This window comes from Geosmithia morbida (genome assembly GCF_012550715.1).
Source record: "Geosmithia morbida isolate 1262 chromosome Unknown scaffold_6, whole genome shotgun sequence".
Taxonomy (NCBI): Eukaryota; Fungi; Ascomycota; class Sordariomycetes; order Hypocreales; family Bionectriaceae; genus Geosmithia; species Geosmithia morbida.
Genome location: NW_023336193.1, coordinates 270,965 through 294,160, shown reverse-complemented (window position 1 = coordinate 294,160; position 23,196 = coordinate 270,965). Strand labels below are relative to the sequence as shown.

General features: G+C 53.3%; 6 protein-coding genes across 6 annotated transcripts; 4 read left to right on the top strand and 2 right to left on the bottom strand.

Moving 5' to 3' along the window:
- Positions 1-979: 979 nt before the first annotated feature.
- On the top strand, positions 980-2,552 carry GMORB2_6561 (uncharacterized protein; the record flags this gene model as incomplete). The annotated part of the gene is made up of 3 exons (XM_035468531.1): positions 980-1,498; positions 1,666-2,462; positions 2,510-2,552. 3 exons carry the CDS (start codon positions 980-982, stop codon positions 2,550-2,552), a joined length of 1,359 nt encoding a protein of 452 aa, XP_035321665.1.
- A 1,246-nt stretch (positions 2,553-3,798) lies between these two features.
- GMORB2_6560 (uncharacterized protein) lies at positions 3,799-6,174 on the bottom strand (the record flags this gene model as incomplete). The annotated part of the gene is made up of 2 exons (XM_035468530.1): positions 3,799-4,626; positions 4,675-6,174. The coding sequence occupies 2 exons, from the start codon at positions 6,172-6,174 to the stop codon at positions 3,799-3,801; spliced, it is 2,328 nt and encodes a 775-aa protein (XP_035321664.1).
- A 5,980-nt stretch (positions 6,175-12,154) lies between these two features.
- Positions 12,155-12,966, top strand: GMORB2_6559 (mitochondrial FAD-linked sulfhydryl oxidase; the record flags this gene model as incomplete). The annotated part of the gene is made up of 2 exons (XM_035468529.1): positions 12,155-12,450; positions 12,570-12,966. 2 exons carry the CDS (start codon positions 12,155-12,157, stop codon positions 12,964-12,966), a joined length of 693 nt encoding a protein of 230 aa, XP_035321663.1.
- An 877-nt stretch (positions 12,967-13,843) lies between these two features.
- On the top strand, positions 13,844-15,020 carry GMORB2_6558 (20S proteasome subunit beta 1; the record flags this gene model as incomplete). Its single annotated transcript, XM_035468528.1, has 3 exons — positions 13,844-13,877; positions 14,308-14,548; positions 14,675-15,020. The coding sequence occupies 3 exons, from the start codon at positions 13,844-13,846 to the stop codon at positions 15,018-15,020; spliced, it is 621 nt and encodes a 206-aa protein (XP_035321662.1).
- A 2,831-nt stretch (positions 15,021-17,851) lies between these two features.
- On the top strand, positions 17,852-19,549 carry GMORB2_6557 (Cyclin; the record flags this gene model as incomplete). Its single annotated transcript, XM_035468527.1, has 1 exon — positions 17,852-19,549. One exon carries the CDS (start codon positions 17,852-17,854, stop codon positions 19,547-19,549), a length of 1,698 nt encoding a protein of 565 aa, XP_035321661.1.
- Positions 19,406-21,911, bottom strand: GMORB2_6556 (threonine aldolase; the record flags this gene model as incomplete). The annotated part of the gene is made up of 4 exons (XM_035468526.1): positions 19,406-19,558; positions 20,484-21,264; positions 21,329-21,587; positions 21,746-21,911. The coding sequence occupies 4 exons, from the start codon at positions 21,909-21,911 to the stop codon at positions 19,406-19,408; spliced, it is 1,359 nt and encodes a 452-aa protein (XP_035321660.1).
- Positions 21,912-23,196: the final 1,285 nt, after the last annotated feature.

Sequence of the window (23,196 nt, the reverse complement as noted above, 5' to 3'; positions counted from 1 at the left end):
TTCAAAAAAAAAAAAAAAAAAGAAAAGAAAAGAAAAAGAAATCATACACCATCACCATCACATCGCATCAGGGCTGACAGTCACTAGAGAGTTCACGGTAGATACATTTCAACTTTATCGACGGCAATGACCCGCTCGACCGACACACACTGGCTCATGGATTCGGTCATAACCATCACGTCACGGCAGAGGTGACAGGTCCTGGATACTGGATATAGAGGCGTTGACGGGAAATGAATTACACGGGGCGTATTCGTTTAGTTTCTGGTTTCTAGCTTCTTTTCTTCTTGCCCTTCTTATCGACTTCCTGCTGAATACCCAAGACAAACGCCGGGACAGCGGCAGTTTCTTTCTCGCTTAGACTCTCCTATCGGCATACAAATAGATACATCTTCCAACTCTTTCTAACCGTTAAGCCCACCGTTTGAACTAGCAATGAAGTAATATAGAATTCAATCAACTAGATAAAGTCATGTGATTGATTGTGCATGGGATAGCACAGGAAAGATTTCCCGGAATGGGATCGCAGCAAGAAAGAGCAAAATTGAAGAAACTTTTAAATAAATATAGAATAGAATATAGAATATAGATATAAAATATATAAAAAAAGATATATAAAAAATAATATATATATATATATATATATACATAATAAAAATCAAGTGCATGGGGTGAACCGGGATCGAACCGGTGACCTTCAGATTATTCTTTGATTGAAGTTTGAACTTCAGTCTGACGCGCTCCCAACTACGCCACCGCCCCAGTCTGTGCGCGTGTGTGTGTGCCTGAGTGGCTCTCCCAACCGAGGAGATAACCATGCGCATTTGCATACTACCAGATCCCCGGCGATGCGCCGCAGCAGAGCAACGGCAATAACTGCATCAACAGCAACGAGTCTCTTCCCCCCGACTTTCTAAGATTCGACATTTCCCACCATCCCTTCCTCAGACCACTTCCGCCTCCACCGCTCGTCACCGCCATGGCGCACTCGGACAGCCGTCAACCACAACACACCACATACGCCCAGGCAGCTGCATCCTCCCTAGGGGAAAACGCCAGGATAGGTCCTCACCCAGGCCACATAAAGAGTTCGACCCAATACACTGCGGCGACGGCGACGACGACGGCGGCGGCGGCAGCGACGACGTCGAGCCACAGCAATGGCAGCTACAACGGAAACAGTGGAGATCACGCACCGGCAGCAGCATCGGAGGCGACGCCAGACGTCCACCGAATCCAGGCCGTGCAGTTAATCGACAGCGTGAGACAGCAGCTCCGCCTACCGGTACGGACCTTCGACACCGCATGCGTCTACTACCACCACTTCCGTCTGCGGCAGGCAGACTGCGGCGGCGCCGGGGCGAGCTACCAGGATTCCGCCCTGGCCTCCCTCTTCGTCGCCTGCAAGGTCGAGGACACCATCAAGAAGTCCAAGGAGATTCTGGCGGCCGCGTATACCGTTCGGAACGAGGGGAAGCATGTCACGCCTGACGACAAGGTATGAACGAACCCCCTCTCTGGAGGATTTTCTCCTCTCTCCGAGCCTCCCTCTCTCCGAGCCTCCCTCTCTCCCTCTCCCCTACAGTATCTCTTCCCTCCCAATATCCTATAGACTGACAATGTGGACCAAAATTTTTATTTTTTATTTTTTTTTAAAAAAAAAAGATGTTTGAAGCACCCGGGAAGATCATCATTGGCCTAGAACGGCTGATCCTCGAGACGATTGGCTTCGACTTCCGGACGCGATACCCCCAAAAGATGCTGGTCAAGGTCCTGCGAGAGATCATCCCCCGGGACCAGACTGCCTCTGCCTCTGCCTCTGTCCCTCCCGACCAGACGCCGGAAATCTTCTCGACGGCCTACGCCATGACGATAGACATGTACAAGACGCTCGTGCCCATCAAGCGCACAACATTCTCCATGGTCATGGCCGTCACCGAGCTCACCCTCCGACTTCTCAAACTCTTTCCTCCTCCTCCTCCTCCTTCCTCGGCCTCGAACGCCGACCCTCCCTCAGAACCCGACTCCGACCCGCTCACATCCTTCACCCGCCGCAAACGCCAATTCTACAGCCGTCCAGCCGTCCTGTCCACCATGCTCGACCTGCTAGACCTGTACATCCAGCACCTAAAGTCCACCAAGCTCGGCCCGCGCCTCGACCTCTCCCTCCTGATGCACGTCAAGATCCAGCTCAACGGCGAGTCCCACCACCTACCTCAACCCCCTGCCCCGCTCCCGTGCACCAAGTGCGCCGAGCAGCAGCACCATCGCTCCCCCACGCCGACTCAGGACCCGGCCATGCGCTTCGTCTTCGACCCTGAGGCCGCCGCCCGCGAGAGGGACATGGTGGCGGCCTACTTCTCCCAGGAATTCGAGGACGTAGAGGTCGAGGTGGACGAGGATATACCCCCGCCTCCTATCCCCCCCATCTCTAACCGCGGCGGAGGTGCGCCCAGACCGAGGTGGGACGATAGGGATGGTCCCCCCCCTCCTCGTCCTCCTCCCGCAGCTGGCGGTGGTGGCGGCAGAGGCAGAGGCCGGAGGTGGCGTGAACGCGGCGGTGGTGATAATCGTTGGGGAGGTCCGTACGGTGGTGGTGGCGGTGGTACCGGGGGGTATCGTGGAGATCGTAGGGGGAGAGGCAGATACCGCTAAGAGACACGCGGCAACCGAGCCATACTTGATATACCCTTTGTTGAATATCCATGCAGACACGATCATCTCTCCCGGGGGGCCCTGCCGGGGGCTTTTCTCGCTACCTTCCTACTTCGCACTATGTCTCACATTGCATTCAATGCTCATACAACCGTCACTGTCCCTCCGAGGGGGTTTCCTGTCCCGAGCGCCTCCTCGCACCGCTGGCTGACGTGGCATGGCATACAGAACGAGACGCCAACCCGTCCATTCAACTAATTCTGCTAATACAAGGAAGACCAGAGGAGGAAAAGAGAAGAAGAAAGGAATATGTAGGATAAGGTAGCGAAGAAAGGTATATAAGAAATAATGATAAGATGTAAAAAGAGTACTCTACATACACCAGACACACAAGAAAGTCGTTATAAAGAAAAAGAGACTTGGAAAGAAACAAAGAGGCCATGTGATTTTGACGGGAGCCCCCCAAAGAAACATTGTCATCTCCCTACCTATCTTCCTCCCATTTGCTCATCCATTTCCTTGGGGAGTCAAGTCCTCTCTCTCCATTGTAGGGATACAAATAAAAAAAAGTATATATGAAACAACATAAAAAACATTTGCTCTGCTCGCCGACCTCAAATCAGGTCCAAGTATAAAAATAGAAAAGAGTATAATTGTATAAAAGGGACCGACAAGCGTCTCGTAAGCCAAAAAAACTGACACCAGACATCGTGGCGGTAAAGAATGGGTTGAATAGCGTGCAGGGAGGAAACACGGTCCCCTCTCATAAGGACACCGAAACCAGCCGTGCCCATCGTGACCTACGTCAACTGAGTCTTGGTCCGTCTCGGTGGTGGCTTGCGAGAGGCCTAGCTAGTTTTTTTGTTTTTGTTTTTTTGCGAAACCAGTTTTTATATTGTTCCTCCCGCAAGGGTATCGAAGGATAATTAAAAGAGAAAAAAAGGACAATACAGAAGGAAAAAGGGAAAGCGGTGCAAGAGATTGGATTCGAAACATGTTTCTCGAAAGGTTTTATAAGAGCTTCTTTTTCCTGTATTCTTTCCAAAGAGGTGTTTGTTCGGTCTTGGGACGGAGGGGGGGGGGGATGAGGCGTGGGAGCGTGGTTGGTGGTGAGGACTGTTAAGACGTAGCATCCATGGTCATCTAGTTCCATCCTAGAGAGTTCTCCGTCGCGATAGGAGCCGAGATGTTGGCGGTGCGAGCCGAGTGCCCGTTACTGTTCTGACTCGTACGTCCGTTGGCGCCGTACGTCGAAGCACTCTGGGGGTTCAGAGCACCGCCCATCAGAGCAGGGCTGCCGTTTCCATTGAACCTCATATCCGACGAGGCGTCGCTACCCGTGACAGAGCTTGTGCGGCGGTGAGCCTGGCGCTTGCGCTTGTAGCGGCGAGCCACGATGAACATGGCCGCACCGTACATGACACTCAGACCCAGCGCACCGACGGCGATACCAGCCGTGGTGGCCTGCTGCTTCGACGACGACTTGTTATCGCTACCCGTGTCCAGGGCGTCGTTGCTGCCGTTGTCAACATCGGATCCGTCGGTTCCGCCGTTGTTGTTGTTGTTCTCACTGTTGCTGCCGATGATGTTGCCCCAGATGTCGACGTTGGGATTGATATCCTTGGTCAGCTCGCGCACCAGCACCTTCGGGTCGTTGTACAGGTCCGAGTTGGGCTGCTGGAGATCGACGGTGAGCTGGTCGACCTTGCTCTTGGGGTAGTAGACCTTGGCAATCGTCGTCACGTAGCCCCACTCCTTGCGCGTGTCGTACGGCACCAGCATGGTGACCTGGACCTTGTCCGTCGTGAAGCCGCCGGCGTAGGCCAGGGCCATGGGCAGGTAGGTGAAGATCTGGGCGGCGGCCACCGTGTTCTTGGCGACGTGGTTGTAGTTGAGGAAGTAGTCGAAGGCGATCTGGATCTCGGTGGTATCCTCCGGCTGCTCCTTGTCGGGGTTGTTGGGCAGGATGACCTGGGGGATGTCGGTGGGCAGAGGCTCGGGCTCGGTGTTGGTCGGCACAGCCGTGGGGGGCGTGTAGGTGAACGACGTAGAGTCAGCCACGATGCTGGTGGGGAGCCAGTCATCCGTGTTGGAGAAGGTGGCCGTGGGCCTGATGCTCGTCACGGTGGACTTGGTCGCCTCCTCGGTGGTCGAAGTGCTTGGGACCGGAATGGGCGTGAGCGTGTCCGAAGACGTCGAGATGACGGTAGGCGTCTCACTCGAGACAGGGAGTGTGCTGGTCGGGGTGACGACGGACTGAGGTGACGACGACAGGGTGATGGAGGGTGTAGCAGAGGGGCTCGACGAGGGCAGAGGCGTGTTGGGGATCTGCGTAGAGGGCGACGACGAGGGCGATGACGAGGGCGACGACGAGGGCAGAGGCGTGTTGGGGATCTGCGTAGAGGGCGACGACGAGGGCGAGAGCGTCGAACTGGGCAAAGTGGGCGTCACGACACCGCTGGACGGCGAGCTGGTGAGGCTGGGGCTGCTCGTGGCAGAGACGGTGCTGGGGGTCTCGCTGAAGCTGGTGATGGGGGTCTCGCTCAAGCTGGTGCTGGGGGTCTCGCTCAAGCTGGTGCTGGGGGTCTCGCTCAAGCTGGTGCTGGGAGACTCGCTGAAGATAGTACTCGAGATGGGCGTGGTCGGAGTGCCAGATGGAGAGGTCGAGTCGGTGGCCGAGCTAATGGGCGACGTCGCCTGGGTGCCACTGGGCGTCGTCTCGGTCGACTGACCGACCGAGGTGGGTGAGGCCGACGTCAGCAGATCGCTGGTCGATGTGGGCGTAGCGGTCGTCGACGAGTTAGCAGTGGGGGCGTCGCTGAGAATTTCGCTGATGAGGGTGGGCAGCGGGTCAAGGAGACCACCAGCCGACGTCGTCTCCGAAGGGGTGGCGGCGGCAGTGGTGGCGTTGGCGTTGGCGGAAGCAGCCTCGGCAGAGCTGGTGGCACTGGCGGGCGTGGTGGGGGTCGAGTCCTGGGTAGTGTCACTGGCAGTGTCGCTCGGTGTTCCGGCAACGGTGTCAGAGCTGGTCGCGCTTGCGGACGTCGCGGTGGTCGACGCATCAGAAGACACTGTCGAGCCCTCGTCGGTGGTAGTGTCCAGGGCAGTGGTAGACTGTTCGGTGGTGCTGTCGGTGGTTGTCGCGACGTCGGTGGCGGTCGCGCTGCCAGTGGCAGTCGTGCTGTCGGTCGTGGTTGAAGTCCCGTTGACCTTGGCAGAGGAGGCGTCGGCAGTCGTGGTGTCGATCAGTCCAGGGATAACGATGCCGGTAGGCGCAATCACGATGGAATCGTCGGAAGAAGACCACTCGATCGTGCCGGGGGTTGTGGGGGTACCGGTGCTGCTGCTGCCGGTACCGAACAGGTCGCTGAACAGGTCCCGCTTGGCCGCGTCATTGTCGCTGTTGTACTGGCGCTTGACCTCGCGAGGATAGTAGATGCGCGGATGAATGGCGTCTGCTGCCACGGTGGAGACGGAGAAGGCAAAGGCCACGGCCAGAGCCAACGACTTGGAGTGCATGGCGGTTGAGTTGTATTTTGGTGATGTACAAAAGCGAATGTGGGTGCCTCGACTAAAGGCCTGGCGAACGAGTGTGCGACGAGTCGTCTAGGAAACGAGCGAAGTGAAATCTGCCGTGCAACATGCGTCAGTAACCAAGGTCGTGGCAGGCAGGGAGTCCATCCAAAGACGAATACCGGGCAAACCAATCCAGAGCCAGAATCGGGCCAACGCACATTTCACAAGAGAGTGTGTTATATGAATAATGCAACAATATAGGTGGAGATAAATGAGCGACTTGACGAGAAACCGTCGAGAGTTGTTTTGTCGACGATTCGTCAAAAGCGAGCAATCGGATGCGAATGGATCGTGGTAATCGTAAGGTAACTCGGATGGTAGATGTCGAAAAGAGATTCCGTCGTCAACCAAACATTAAATATGGCGAGATACCCGTCAAACCGGTCTATAGCCCCGTTACATTCGATAGATGCCCGCTGCGGCAGAAAAGAAGTGCAAGTTGAAGGAACGACCGAGAGCAACTCGAGAGACCCGAGTACGTCGATCAAGGAGAAAGAACAACAACAACGGCACCTACGCGAGGGAGGATCTTGTCAGTATGCTCGACGGGTTGGCATCGAGAGAAGGAGGGGAGAGGGAGAAGGAGAGGGAAAAGAGCAAGAAGGGAGGAGGAGAGAGGAACTGGCAAGCATGTGTGTGACCAGTTGGGATCGGGCTTGTGGGGGGGGGCATACAAGGTGTGACAGACCAGTTGCTAAGATTTATTAATGCCGTAACATGGGCAAGGCGAAAGGCCAAAAAAAAAGAGCGGATAGGCAAGAAAAACAAGCCAAAATGGAAACAGATTGAGAAGTGAGAGGATAGAAAGGAATGAAAGATGGGGGGGGAAGGAGAAGGGAATGGGAGGGAGAAACAGGTCATGGGCCAAAACGGAGCCAAAGGAGGGAAATGAGCAGAAGAATTGTGTGCTGTTGGAAACACTCGAGCAAACAGGGGGGGTGAGGGGCAGTTGGTGTACTCGTACTACGAGTACAGGGAGTCCGAGGACTTACAGGGGAGCTACAGGTGAGCTACAGGTGAGCTACAGGTGAGCTACAGGGGCATTGGAGATGGTACCTACAGCGTACCTACATATACCGGCGTAGTACCATCAGAGACGGTTAGTCCAAGGGGAGGAAGCCAATGGAGGGACGTCAAAACGCGTTTTATATGGGTAGTGTCGGGATCCTCCTTCCTTGGTCAGGCCTCCAGAGTGGGGTTCAGCATGGGGCGTGTACCGATGAGGTATTTCTCCGTAACGCGAAGTACATATAGAGTAAGTGGGCGTTGGCTGCACCTGCCTCAGCCATGAGCAGTAATTTACGTGATAATACTCCGTACTCTGCCTGTACCCATACGCTGTGGCTGTAGGGAGTGCTCCAGCAGTGTACGAGTACAGCTAGGTAGGCTCGTATTCGTGAGGATGCGTACAAGTACTCGCATGTGCTTGGGGAATCAGGTCAATACGGGATGCTCTTCTCTTTCCCTCTCTCTTTCCTGCTAGCGTATGCACTCAACGAGGATAGTTGCAGCGTGGCTGGTATTCTCTATACGGCGTAGGGTACAGGATGTCATAAAACACAAGTTGCAGAATGGTGCACAAGAGTATTGGCAGCTTAGCTCTTGCCATCCCAGAGACAAGCCGCGAATTGTCAGGCGTAGCCAACCGCCCTGCCGCAGTCCCGGTCATTCCATGCTAGCAAGCAATGTGCCAACGTATGGCTGCTCCGTACGAGACTACGGGTAGACCTACGAGTACAGGCCAGTAGAGGAACGCGTTGCGGGCCTTGGACGACGACGACGACGTGCGAGCCACGACGAGGCGCGCGCGTAGTGGCACAGGGCAGAGAATCCACCAGCAAACATACCAAGAATGCCAAGGTGAAACAACAGCCTCGACGGGCAATGCAATGATACTTGCAAGGGTCAGCCCTCTCCCCTCTCCCCTCTCTCTCTCTCTCTCTCTCTCTCTCTCCTGCAGAAGGAGGAAAGAAGAAGAGACAATATCGTACAGAGTTGCCACCGCAACCCACGCACACACAGACTCGTGCCTTGGTCGCACTACAGGGGTTGTTGGATGACGATGACCAGGGTATACCCAGGTCGCGAGATTGCGTCATGGGGTGTGACATGGGAGGTACAACCTGTACTTGAGAGAGAGGGAAGGGGGTGGGGTGGGGAGGGTGTGTATGGACGTTGAAGAAAATTCTATTGACAATAATCACACTATCGACGCGACAGAAGGGCGACGGGTCAGGAACAGACCGATCCAGGAACAGGTGTTAAGGAGGTACCTGATCCTTCTAGGAGATGCCGTCTACGGATGGGGACAGATCACGGTACCCCTCCTACCACTCACTGTCGGGAGTCGCCAGGGCTAGAAGGGGGTGCGGCGGCGGGACGGGTAAATTAAGGAATAATATTACTGCATTGTTTAGTGGCTGAGCGCGATTGGGTCGCCGTCGGACCGTACACAAGGTGCAGAGTATTACTATTATTATTATTGTTATTATTATCGTCACCAAAGACCCCAAGAGGAGCGACTGTCAGTGTTTGGGATAAGAATCAAATTGCCTGCTGCTGTAATGCTGCAAGCCCACCAGCATCTGGAGACGATGTTACTGTATATGTACGATAATACCGCCCCCCCCATCTCGGACTCACTACAAGTAACTGTGCAGGATTGGTACGCACAGAGTTGCGATATGCACAGATTGGCAGGCGCAGAAAAGTTTGATTGCGGCATACATAATCTCCGTTGGTACCTGCTTTAACGCCCTTTAGCACGCTTTAGCTGCTTAGCACACTTTTTCCCCCAGGCTCTTGGCTTTGCGGGCTTTCATCCATCCATCCTCTAACCGTCAGGCCCTAGATCTGTACCGCCCTAGCCTACTAGCCTACTAACCTCTGCATCTAATCTGTACAGGTTACAGGTTGTCGAGTAATAGAGTCTATCCGCCCTCGTTATGGACGGGTACTCTCATACTTGGCCGTTCTCGTAGAAGTCCTGTAGGGATCCTGTAAGAGGGAGGGGGGGTTGAGTTGATGGCCCCATCATCAGTCGCCATGGCCGCCTGAGCAGAGATTGCTATGAGTTGTCATCACTTCGATCCATGTCTTTTGCGAGGGATGAGATGATGCTGGCACTCACATTGCTACATAGGTACGAGTAATACTGTACAGAATATCCCTACTAGTAATCTGTACAGATTACGAGCAGTGCAGATTACATCTACAGCCCTTACTTCACGTGTACTTGTGCTCCTGGGATATGGTATTAATTTCTCTGTATTCGTACGTGTACTCGTAATATCACGCCGATCGCGAATGCAGCCCCCATCGGTCCGCCACAACCATGACGAGGCTTGGACTTTGGACTTTAGCGTTGTCTTTGCATGAAGATGCTACGTAGCAGGTATCACTACATATGGGCTCGGGTACACTCTCTACTGTAATCTGTACATACAGATCATACGTCCACAGGCTACAGATTGCATACGACCGTGTGCGGGTACTCGTGCCGATACACGCGACTATGTATACCAAACTGAGTTAACACTGATCTCTGATCTCTTGCTCTTCGTCATAACTGTAGTTGTCGCCCCTCGGACCTTGATGCGAGCAGCATCGTTGTACTTGTAGAATATCGTCTACGACCTACGGATTACATGCACCGGCCATCCACGTGGCATCGGGTATTACGAGTGAACGCGCCATCATCATGAGAGCAGAGAAGAGGGATAGAGGGATGGTGCGAGATGAGGGCATGTGGTAGGTCCTACGAGCAGAGCCGACACGTTATCAGCTTGTGAGTAAAACTATCAACTGACCATACCATCAGTATTGCTGCTGTACTCCCGTACCGTCCGTCCCCACCGGCCTTTGTCTCGGCTCGGGAGTGTCTTTCATCTTCCTTCACCCTTCCGAGGTCCTAGCCAGTAAATACTACGAGTGATACAGACTGCTGCTGCTACTGGTAAGAGACACACGCACAGCCTGTTCGTCTCGAAAAGTCTCGCTCTCATGCAACGGTCCGTCCGTGATCACATTCCAATGACCGAGCCGTTCAGCCATGTTCAAGACGGAAACACGCCACCAGCCTTCTTCTGACTTGTTCTCTACCGCGTATAACATAATAATGCTACAAGGTGTCGATGGATGGTTCCATCACCTCCTTACTCGTACATGTACATGCCGGGATTCATCGTGTACATGTACTGCGGATAGCATTACCGCTTCACTGCCATAATAGCACTATGCAGATAGTAAAAGCATCTTCATCCCAAAAAAGTACGGAGCAAGAATCAATAATGATGACAGCAGCGATATTGATAGTGATGATGATGATGATAATAATAATAATAATAATAATAATAATAAAGCCAGAACTTCTTCGTATTATTATTATTATTACCCGCTCTACCACACGAGCACCGTAAACGATAGGAGACACATTTCCCCTTAGTCCTTACGGCCATATTAATGCTACCCGCATCTGTGTACAGATTACTCCGTACAAGTACTCGTACTGCTAAATCCCTCTTGCCAAGGTCCCATCCCCATCTAACACTTGCCCSCCCCCAATCYCCSKMCMCGCGTGCCCGGGCCCSCCCCCCCCCCCCCTCCTCACCCCTGAAACCTAACACCCTGTCTTGGTCCTGGGTCCCGGGTCCATTGGTCACAATCCATCGAATTACATATTTCTCCGTCGATACTCCGTAGTATCGCTCGTACTAGTAACATGCACGGCTAGATTGCCAATTGATGCTCGCGCAAGGCCTAAAGGAGAGATCACACCTCCATATGTTCTGTACCTGTACCTGTACTAGTAGTCGTAGGCTTTCTCCCTCTCCTGACGCCAAGGTACACCTGACCGACCACCATGGTAGGAGCACATCCATATACTATTAGTACAATTTATCAAGTATTAACCCAACCTCAGGTTTTTTTTTCTTTTCCAGCCCTCAGCCGATCCTAGGCAAGACGAGAGAAAAAGGTATAGGGTAACCAGACTGGAGCATGTGAATCACGGATGAGAAGCACCGACATGTTCGTAGGCTTCGAACTCTCTACTACCTAATACTTACTATCTGTACCTGTAGAAATACTGGTATCACGCTGTACAGGTAATATACTAGTACAGTTGGGCAATTGCAAAGCAAGCTCAAAGATCCTGTCTTCGTTGTATAATACGGCGTATCCGATAGAAACTTTCTTCACTCACCTGAACCACGAACACCGCCAGTTGGACCAAGGACACCCACCGGTGACCCAAGAGAGCGACCTGACCATGGCAATATTGAACCTTGGCAAAGAACTAATCAACTGTTCTGAATGCACCCGGCCCAAACCTCTCCATCAAGATGGAGAAAGCGGTCGTCCTTGAATCGAATCGACATGTTGTCCCTTTCGTATCTTGAAGCGCCGTGAACGCCTCGTATCAGGTCAACAGGTGGCTTCCACCTACGCCGAAACAGTTTCTTCTTTTGCGCAAACGAGGCTGTGCTGAGATATTATAGATCATGTTTGGATATGAGGCTATCGATCAAAGCAATCATTGCTCAAAGCAGAACATCTTTCTTATCTTTTCTCTTTTCTTTTTTTCCTTTGTACCCCGTCAAGCTTGGTTGTCTTGTCGTGATTTTACAAAGGTAGATCTGCTTAGTCATCATCGACACGTGAATAGCTGGATAGAACCACCAGAAGGCAACGGCCAGCAGCATCATGCCACTGTCTCTCTCCCACGATAGGTAGCGAGCACTGTCGGGGCGCCGATGAAACACCTCCTTGTCTGACCATCTGGAGAAGCTTGTTTCTCGTCTCTGCACCTTCCTCCTCTTTTTTCTTCTCCAACTCTTCTAGCTCTCATCTCTGTCGTTTCCTCTTTCTCGGTTCTTGCCCCTCTACGATATCAACACGCACCTCCTCGAGGGCAGAATCAACCATGGCACGAAGTAGACATCTCGCCCTGACTATTCTATTAGCACTGGCCGTGTTCCTGAGCCTATCGTACATGTTCTCGAGTCCGCCGGCTCCCCGCGATGAGCAGGCACTGGGCCTAGATCTCGGACGGACCCCTCCTCCACCAGATACTCCCCCGCCGTCGCCGCCGCCGCCGCCGTCATCATCGGAGCAGGATAAGGAGACATCCGGGGGATTCGTAATGGATTTGGATTCGATACCGCCGGCTATGTTCGAGGGCGATTCTATCGCTCCCAAGCTGGAGAATGCAACTCTAAAGTATGGACTTTTTTCTTCTTCTCTTTCTCTTTTCAAAGCCCACGTTCTTAACATGGGAGAGAGAGAGAGAGAGAAAGAGAGGATGAGAGGAGAGATGTTTTGCTAACGTTCCATCGCAGAGCCGAACTCGGTCGCGCAACCTGGAAATTCATGCATACAATGATGGCTCGATTCCCCGAGAAGCCGAGCGACGACGACCGCCGCACCCTCGACACCTTCATCCACCTCTTCGGCAGGCTGTACCCCTGCGGCGACTGCGCGCGCCACTTCCGCGCCCTGCTGGCCGAGTACCCGCCCCAGACGAGCAGTCGCAACACCGCGGCCGGGTGGCTGTGTTTCGTGCACAACCTGGTCAACGAGAGGTTGGAGAAGCCCGTCTTCGACTGCAACAACCTTGGCGACTTTTACGACTGCGGGTGCGGCGAGGAGGGCAGCCCTGAGAAGTCTGAGCATGCTGCTGGCGCGGCAGCCAAGGCTGAGGAGCTGGATGCCGAACTGCACAGGGGGAAGGAGTAGTAGCGCTGGTCCGGTACTATGTCTCACGATGGGGGTTTTGTAACAGTGTGTGATATAAGCATAGCGTGTATTTTTTTTCTGTATTTTTCTTCTTCTTATAGAAGTAATAGAGGCAAGAAAAAAGAAGATGGGCTGATTTTCATCATATCAGTGTTTCGATATGTCCCATGTACGTGTGTCGAATAACACGAAAGTATTGTTCATGTTGGAGCGTACCTGTGCAGATATTCTTCCTCTGTAATCATATTCCCATGCGCCTTAGACACGGGGTGGAGAGAACAGGTAAGTAAATATTCATAATGCATCGGTGAGCAATGAGGAAGACACGTTTAGAGAATAAAGTCGTCGATAGAATTGTCATGTCATGTTCAGGGTAGTTTGGCGACTGGTGGTGAAGCCCAGTGACGACGTAGACAGTCTAACAGTCATAATCTTTATAGGATAATCACACCATCTCTACTATATATAGCTGCAGTTCAAGCTCAAGAGACTAACCATGTTAGAGATATAGGATTCAGTAAAGAAGTAGAACGAGAAGACAAAAACAAAAACAAAAGACAACTCACCCAGCGTGATGGCATCGTAGACCTCTCAGCAGCGATAAGGATCAGGCGAAGAGTCACGTGCCGATAAGCAAACCGCTCCCCAGCCAAACGGCCTGCGCGTTCCGAGAGCTGCCTGAGCTTTGGCTGGAGCCGCTACGTAGGCTACGTCGTTTGTTTGACCAAGCAAGCTTCCCAACCAACCCACTTTCACTTCTAAAGAAACCGAGGCGTGCACGACGACATCGACGACAGCACCCTGACGATTGACCCCTCCCGTCCGATAATCATACACATATACACACCGATTCCTTCCCTCTTCCCCATCAGCAAATATGGAGTTCGGCCGCAGCGGCGAGTTGACGCCAGGTATGCCAACGGCGAACGGCGGCGGGGGAACGGCGGGGCACATGGATGGACGGACCAGGCTGACCGAAGTTTGTGGTGGGCTAGATGGCATCCACGTCGATATGCATGCTCTCAAGGCAGGCGAGGTTGAGTAGGTTTCGCAACTCCGGGAGACTTGGTATATCATCTTGTGGCTAACTTGTTTTGTGCTTCTAGTCTGGGTACTTCGATGTACGTTGTTCATGATCCTTGTCGCTCCAATGCGCGGGAGGGGGGAGCTGAGGGGCGCGCTGTTACTGATGGATGAATTAATCTAGTATGGCGGTTTCATTCAAGGATGGAGTTATTCTCGGTATGTTTCCCTAGGTGTTGCGATATACACAAGTATATATATGCATGTGCGCGTATGCATACATGTGGCGGCTAACAATGTATCGACTGTCTGATATAGGCGCCGACTCTCGAACGACTACGGGTCCCATCATCGCCAACCGAGTGACGGACAAGCTGACCAAGGTGCACGACCTGGTGTGGTGCTGTCGATCCGGATCCGCCGCTGACACGCAGGCCATTGCCGACATCGTGGCCAGGCACCTCAGCCTCCAGGCTGTCCACCACGGCACCCCGCCTACTACGGGACAGTCTGCTGCCATCTTTTCCGAGATCTGCTACGCCAACAAGGATATGCTTTCGTGAGTGTGTCCTCCATCCAGAGGGAGGAGATGAGCCAGGAGGCAGCGACCGGGAGATGCTGCGGGAGAGAAGGAGAGAGAGGAGAGGGAGAGAGTGTGTGCTGACAGATATACCTCTGTTCCTAGTGCCGGTCTGATCGTCGGAGGATACCACCCCCGGTACGGCGGCGAGGTCTACTCGATCCCCATGGGCGGATCGCTACACAAGGAGCCCTTCACCATCAGCGGTTCTGGATCGACGTACATCCGCGCGCTGTGCCAGAAGAACTGGAAGGAAAACATGGAGGAGTCCGAGGCCATTGACTTTGTCAAGACGAGCCTGCGCGAGGCCATCCGGTTCGACGGCAGCTCGGGCGGTGTGATCCGCGTGGCCGTCCTGACGGCCAGGGGGGTGGAGAGGTGGCTGTACACGCCTGATGACGAGTACCAGAAGCCGACGTCGGACAAGCCGCAAAGGGCTGTTGTCATTTAACGTCCCGAAGAAGAGAGGCAGATTAGAGGGAAAGAAAGGAAAGGGGTTGGGAGAAAGCTGAGCTGTGTTGTGGTGTAGATGATGATTATGCGGACGAGGACGGATACACACATACTCTCACAGGGGGTAAAGAAATAAAAACGAATCATGCCCATGTATTGAGTACGCGAGAGATAGTTTTCCAGAGCCAAAAAAAACCCCTGCACCCATGTAATCCCCAAGGACTTAAGCTGTAGGGACGTGTTCCGATAGCCATGGTGAAAGTGTCGTCATACTACGACTCATGTAGATGACCAACTCCCCCCCCCACCTTGACTCGGATGACCCCCTCCCCCACTGACCACTGGCCACGGGAAGGATAGAGGGAGTGTGATTGGTGAGAGGGATATTGGTATATTGGTAGGTGTCGATGCAGGATATGCTCTCCTCATGCTTGGTATCAGTGGTAGGGAAGACGGAGAGAGAATGTACATACATCACCACAGGTTCATGGACGACGTGAATATACGGTGGAGAGTGATGCTCGGCAAGTATCATTACAGAAAGGAAGCAGCTATTATTACTGCTACTTGCTATTACCTACTACTACCGCTACTTACTACTATTACTACTACTATTACTACTATTACTACCACTACCCTGTTTTCAATCTCCGTAAAAAAAAAAATCCTGATAAAAAGAAAAGCTGCAGCAGGCCACAGACTTGGAGGTAACATGGTAATAATACTACCACTATGAATAGTCCAGAGACCGATAAGAGATGCAGCTGGGGAGCACGTGGGCAGGGGCTTGGCTAACATACGAGAGAGGAAGAGAGAAACCTCCTACTCCCCCCCCTCCTAGCTGTGCTGAGGGTATTATGATTACGAGGATAATCTCAAGTATTGCAGTTTGTCTTTTTTTCCTCACCATCTTCTCAGACTCTCTATCTGCATAATGTGAAAGTGAAGAAGAGAGAAAAAAAGAAGTAGAGACTATCATGGATGCCAATCATATATCACTGTCTAGTATTATTAAATCACGGGTTATTACGACCCAACCCAACCAACCCATCGATAAAATCAATCAACCCCTGTTTCCCTCCCCGCCTCTATCCCCTCACTGCTCCTCCCCTCCTCCTTCTCCATCCAAAACCTTTGCCTAAAAGAGGGATAGAGACAGCTTCGCCCACATTGTGGACTCACTCCTCTTCTTGACGCCAGACGGAGAAGCAGAAAAGAGCAGAACATCTTGCTCTGTTTGCCTTTCCCCTCTCTAGAAAGCTCTCGGATAGTACCTCGTGCGTGCATCTGTGAGCGTGTTAGGTAACCCTCCTGATCATCTGGTCTCCCCCATTTACACTATTCCTTCTTTCCCTCCTTTCCCCTCCTCATCGTCACGCCTCCTCCGCCCCCCCTCCTCCTTCGCACATCGTCCCTCACTATTCCCTGTTAAAAACGAGGGAATTCGGGATTACCGGGATAAGAAAGAGAGAGAACGATCAGTTGTTTACCTTGCTATTTTTTCATCACCTCCTCGTTTTTGTTGGTCCTCCCAGTCTGTAGTGAGATTGGACTACGCTTTAGTATCTGCAAGTATTACATACTTCCATTCAAGGAAGGAAGGGGGGAAACCATCTATCCCGCCCGGCGGTGTCTTTCTTCTTCTTCTTCCTCTTGCTTCGTCTCCTCTCTGTTCCATATCCCGTAAGTCCATCTTTATTCTTCTCATCTGTTTGTTTGCCTGTTTGTCCGTGGTCATCGTCCCCCCTCCCTTCTCGTCCCCCCCCCCCAGCAGCCTTGCATGCTGGTCGTGTAATTTGCTGTAATAGCTGGTGTCGGGTTGCCTCTACCTATACGCCACCACCCCTCCCCCTCCCCCTCATTTTCGATACACGCACTCCCTTGTCTCCTTGGGATTGCAAGAGCAGAGAGGTAGAGATATCGAGAAAGGTAGAGATATCGAGAGAGAGAGAAAGCGAGAGAAAGAAAGAGAGAGAGAAAGAGAGACAGAGAAAGAGAGAGAGAGAGAGAGAGAGAGAGAGAGGATGATTAGAGAAAAAGGAAAAAAGAAAGAATCTTGAATTATTCGGGACTTCACCTTGGTCTTCATCATCGGAAGGAGCAACCTAAAACTAGCGTTGCTCTTTCCCTCTCTGGTCAGCAGCTCCATACGCCACGACACCGATAAACTCTTGGTTGTTGCATCACCGCTGCATGTCCCTCTTTCTTTCTCCTCCTTCTACTTCTTCTCTCTCATTCCCTCCATCTCGATAACGCATCCCCTCTGCACGCTCTCCCATCTGTTCAACTACCAGTCTTTTTTTGTTGTCTCTGTTGTTATTGTTATTGTTGTTGTTGTTGTTGTCGTTGTTGTTCTGTCATCTATTATCAAATCTAGTTTTGCATACTGTCCGGCGACAACATTCTTCATCTTTTTTTTTTTCTTTTTTTCCTGCCCCTTCCCTCGACTTCCGGGTTTCAACTGTGCGACGCCACATACACATTTGCCCCTCCTCACCACAACTGTGACGACGACGACATCATCAACCACGAGTCACTTCAAGCCGAATTGATACTTATCCAGACTCTTCTTCAGAAAAACGAACACGTAAAACACGCGCGCTCTCCTTCCTCTCTCCTTCTTTCTTCCCTTTTCGCATCTAGCCACCGGCCCTCCCAGCGCCTGCTGCCCCGCATCGCCATCCTCAGCTCCTCCTCCTGTCCGCCGTGTTGTGCTGACCGCGACACGATTCGGCACAGCCTTCGGTCTCCTCCAGAACGCTTCCTTGGTAGAATGCTATGGCTGCTGTAATTGGCGAATATACCCCCGATACCTCGCGATCCCACGCCATGATTGCGAGCCCTTCGCTCCAGAGCCATCAGCACCACCTTCACCACCCTCACTCTCGCGACGCTTCTCCTCCCTACATTTCCACCACCGCTACCGCGCATACCAGGCCGTCGCTGTCGTCGCGTGCTGCCACGTCTCCTCCCCCCTCCTCCTCCTCCACCACCACCACCACCACCACCTCCTCCTCCTCCTCGGCACCCCCCGACCACAACGGCCGTCATATCGACCCCGCCCACTCACAGCCGGTCGACCCTTCGCCACGTCTTGTCAGGCTCGCCTCCAAGATCCCCTCCCCACCCGACTCTTCTCCGGCTGCCTTCTCCCGATCCTGCCCCGCTGAACATGCCAGGAGTGAGTCTATGGCTTCTGATATGGTAACCGCGTCTGTCGCCCCCGCCCACCATGTTCCCACGCCGTCCTCGGCGACGACAGCGCCCACACTGCTCTCGTCGTCTTCCTCCGCATCAGGGAACCACCCGTCGGTGCAGACTCAGCAGCAGCAGCCGATATCGCCGGCGCCAGACCACTCTGCGACGGCTTCACAGTCTCAAGTGCCGAGGCAGACGGTAGTCCATGTCCGCGACTTGGCACACGTCAAGAGCCTGGCTCAGTCGGACATGCACCCCGACGCCCAGCTCCAGCAGCAGGTCAAGTACGACATCAGCGGCATGCCTATTGGCGACATCATCGATATGGTGGCCGCTCTGCTGACCAAGATCACCTCGACCAACGATCTGCAGCACGACGCCATGCAGCGTAACGCCGCTCACCAGCAGCAGGCCAACCAGTCGAGCGAAACGACGGGCGGCAATCAGATGAGCCCCATGAGCCATTCGGTACTCGCCTTTCACGGAAAGAACGTGCCCGCCATCACAATTCTGAGCTACCTCTCGCGCATATACAAGTACTGCCCCACCACCTTTGAGGTGTTTCTCAGCCTCCTCGTCTATTTTGATCGCATGACGGAGCGCGTGAACGACCTCGTCTCCAAGAGCGAAGATGCTCGCAAAGCAGCAGCGGCGGCAGCAGCAGCGGCGGCGGCGGCGGCGGCGGCGGCGGCTCCTTCATCACGTCCCCATTCCCAGCTCCGCGCATCACAAGCGGGCTCGGATCCGCGCCATCAAGACCGTGACTCGGATGTCGCCATGCGCGACAGCGTCGCTTCGTCAACGACATCGGACGACTCGGATCTGGCTGACGATGACGACGGCGACGACGACGACGACGACGACGACGACGACGACGAATTGACTAGTAGCAACGCCAGTCGCCGACCTAGCGACCGCGTCATAACCGTACCCGAGGAGCTACCCTCTGTGTATGGGCCATCGACTTACTTTGTCGTCGATAGCTTCAATATTCACCGTCTGATAATTGCTGGGGTTACATGCTCTAGCAAGTTCTTCTCGGACGTGTTTTATACCAATTCGAGATATGCCAAGGTGTGTTGTACACCACCCCTCCCCTTTTCTTTCGCTCGCCTCTTGTTTCCCAGTCGTCCCGTTGCTCCCATCCCTCGACCATTCGCTGACACTCCGAAAAAGGTCGGAGGTCTACCCCTCGCCGAACTCAACCATCTCGAGCTGCAGTTCCTCATCCTCAATGACTTTAGACTTGCCGTTCCCGTCGAGGGCCTGGAAGCCTACGCCACGATGCTCGTCGAGTTCTACACCCGCGAAGTCGTCTGTCAGACATGACACTGCGCACTGTGTGTGACATTGAAATAGCCCTGGATGCTGTCTACAAGGATGTACAGCCATCCGCACAATCTCACGCTCACCCGCACCCCCCCCTTGAGCCTCATGATAACAGCCCGGGGTGACGGGGACTCGCCATCTGGCAAGTCTGGTACCTCACCGACCCGCGAGTTGTACGACGCCAAGAATACAGCTCGAGACTTGGAATTCTTCGAAGCATCCTAGCCGGCCAGATTTATCTTTCTTTTGGAGTACAGCCTGAAACATTGCTGTCTGTTTAGCACTTGTTTACGCCTTTCTTTCTCTTTTCGCACGGGCAAGTATTTTTTTCCCGTCCTCGTCTTACCGTTGGAAGGTATAGAAATGATATAGAAGTAGGATGGGGGGGTGGGGGGTTGGTGGGACAACAGAACCCCCGGGACTTTTTTCTATTTTTACCCGCACTCATTTTTTCATACACGCATATTATTGCTGGTACTATTTCCTTGAAAGGGTTGTGCTCGAGAGTTTGGGCGTCAGGGACGGAGGATAAAGGGAAAAGGGTCAGATGGGAGGGAACGAACTCGAGGATGGGCGCCGGTAGATGCTTTTCTTCTCTTCTTCTTCGCTTTTCGCTCTTCTTTCGTTTGATGTAAGGGGGTTCCAGGTTTCTAGGTCTTCAAGGTTCTTTCTCCTTTCAGGTTTTCTTCACTGTTCAAGATGAGATGAAATGTTGAAATAGATTAACAGAAAAGGAATTCTATTATACATATACATATACATACATATATATATATATATATATATATATACGTGTTTTTTTTTTGTTTTGTTTGTTATCGTGGCTTTGAAAAATTCATGACTCTAGACTTGTATGCCTCTTCTTTCTCTCTCTCTTCTTCCTTCAAAAAGACTGAACACACAGTTATACCCTGTACATGCTCTTGGCACCTACCGCTGCCTTTATAGGCTTGCCAGTCGACGTTGACGTTGATGCAGTATCAAAGACTGCGTCGAATACTCTCTCCAACCTGGACAGCACCTCTTCGCCATTCTGGGCAGTCTGATAATTCAGCACCAGACGGCCGGGACCGAGGGCCAGACCGAAACGCTCACCTAACTTGACGAAATGGTCCGGGGGGCAGCGTGCGGCGTCCAGGTCTAGCCAGCACATGTTTGTCTGGACGGGGTAGATGAGCCGGCCGCCCCTCGAGGTCCAGATAGATTCCACGTCTCGCGCCAGGGAGTGGGCGAGCGGTAGTAGATGGACGGCCTCGTCCACGGCGACGCGGCCGGCGGCCGTGAGAAGGCCGGGCTGACGTAGACCGCCGCCGATGGACTTGCGCACCCACCGGGAGTGGGATATGGTCTTGGCGGGGCCGACGAGGACGCTGCCTACCGGGGCGCCGAGACCCTTGGACATGCACAGACTCAGCGTGTCGAAGAGGGACGAGTAGTCCGCCAGGGACCCGGCACCGGAGGCCACGGCCTCCCAGAGGCGGGCGCCGTCGCAGTGCATGGCTATGCCGCGGGCGCGGGCGAAGTCGGAGATGCGGCGCGTCTCGGAGAGGGGCATGACCATGCCGTTGAGCGTGTTCTCCAGGCTTATGACGCGCGTGGGACACGAGTGCACGTCGTTGTCCAGCACGGCCCGGGCGGCAACGTCCTCCAGGGTGAGGTACATCCCATTCTTGGGGGTCACGGCCTGCAGCATGGCGCCGCAGAGGGATGCCACTCTTGGGAGGGTGTCAGCATTTCACGTGGGACACGTAGCTGTGCATGTATCGTGGGGAGACCGACCCTCCAGCTTCGTAGTGGAAGATGTGCGAGTTCTCGTCGCACAAGACCCCGTGCGGAGGCTGCCTGAGGTGGCTTCGCAGAGCGAGCTGGTTGCCCATCGTGCCCGAGAGGACGAACAGGCCAGCCTCCTTGCCTGCGAGGCCGGCGACGTGCGCCTCGAGATCCGACGTTGTCGTGTCTTCCTGAAAGACGTCATCGCGCATAGAGCACGTCCGGATTGCCGACAGCATGGATGGAGTTGGGGTGGTCATGACATCGCCTACTTCCAGATCAGCATCGTAATTATACATCCATTGAACCCCCCCCCCCCCTTCTTTCCTTCCTTCTTTCTTCTACCCTCCTCACCCGCCAAATCACCGACCTCACGATAGACACCACCATGTCATTATCCGGTCGTCACCATCACTGCATACGTACTCCTCAGGTCGAACCCGCCGGGACCCTTGTGACCGACCCAGGAATTGCCAGGACCAGGTGACGATGATGATGCTCGGTGTTGTTGTAATAGTGGACTCGAAATTAGACTCGGCTTCCAGAACGTTTGGGTCCTGCCAGCCAGTCTGGCGATGCGGAGTGGCTGCATGATGATTGTCGGCTTAGCAGGTGGTGGTGAGATGCGACCTGTCGTGTGATATTGCTAATATCGATACGACATTCAATATCTTATTGTGCATCTCTTTAACGATACTCTCTTCAAGCTTCTCTGTGATGGCCGACAGCGGGGTCGTTAATAATATTGTAGGTTGCTCCTTCCCGCACTCGGGCTCCTTCCCTGTGTAATAAATAATAATATTACTTTTTACCCCGCCGTTTCCCGATATGGAGGGAAGGAGCGGACACGGCTGCACGGGAAGATCAATTCCAACTCTCCTTCACCCTCAACAATTTGGAACTCACCTTATTGCAAAAGAAGAGAAGAAGACAATCAGACAATCACCACATCAAGACAGATACAGAAAACATTAAAAAAAAAACACAACAACTGGCGGCAAGTCAAGCCTCAAGACCCAATGGATCGTCACCTCGGCACCCCTTCGACGTCTTGTCCTTGTGCTCCTCACCACGTACGTATTTTCCTGCGTGATGCGCTGGCAATGCTGCAGAGGAACCCACACCACCACACACATACCACCCCTCCGCCTCCGCTTTTTCCTACACGGTTTAGGTATTACCTCCTCATCTCTGCTAGCCTATCCCCCCCCCCATCCGCCGGTATACCCAATCCGACTACACCGTTTCACTGCAAGTATTTCCCATGAGTTCGTACCCAATGTCTGTTCTCTCTCCCTCTCTCTTTCTCCCTCTCCCTCTCTGCTTCTATCCTTTGGCCAATATACAGCTGACGAGAAGAACGGGTTGAACGAAGCTGAAGCCAGACGTTATAGAACAGACAATGCGATGCCCAGGGTTGGTTCATATTCAAACAGGCGGGACGGACGGGTGAGAAAAAAGAGCGAGAGGAGAGGTATGGACGCCATCTGTTTCATTACCGGCAATTCCCTTCTTCTGCCAACACATCAACCCGTTCGTGGTGGCCCGTGTGCCGTCTGGTCTCTGGCTGCTTGGGGTTATTTCTATTCCTGGATGCAGGTCGCTTGCCAGCACAACATGCTTCTCCCTCTATCCCTTGTCACTGTTCCCTTGTTTCTATGGTTATTTCTCTCTCTCTCTCTCTCTCTCTCTTCTTCCTCCTCTTCCCACCGTCTCCTCTCTCTTTGCTCTCTTCATCCCTCTCTCAGACATAAACATATACATTGAATCGCCCTTTCCCTCATCTGGTTGTTGCCCTTCCGCGCACTTCTTTCTTTTCTCACCCTCCTTCCCCCAACCCCCTCCCTCTGCTCCCAGTCTAAAATCCCCGCCATATC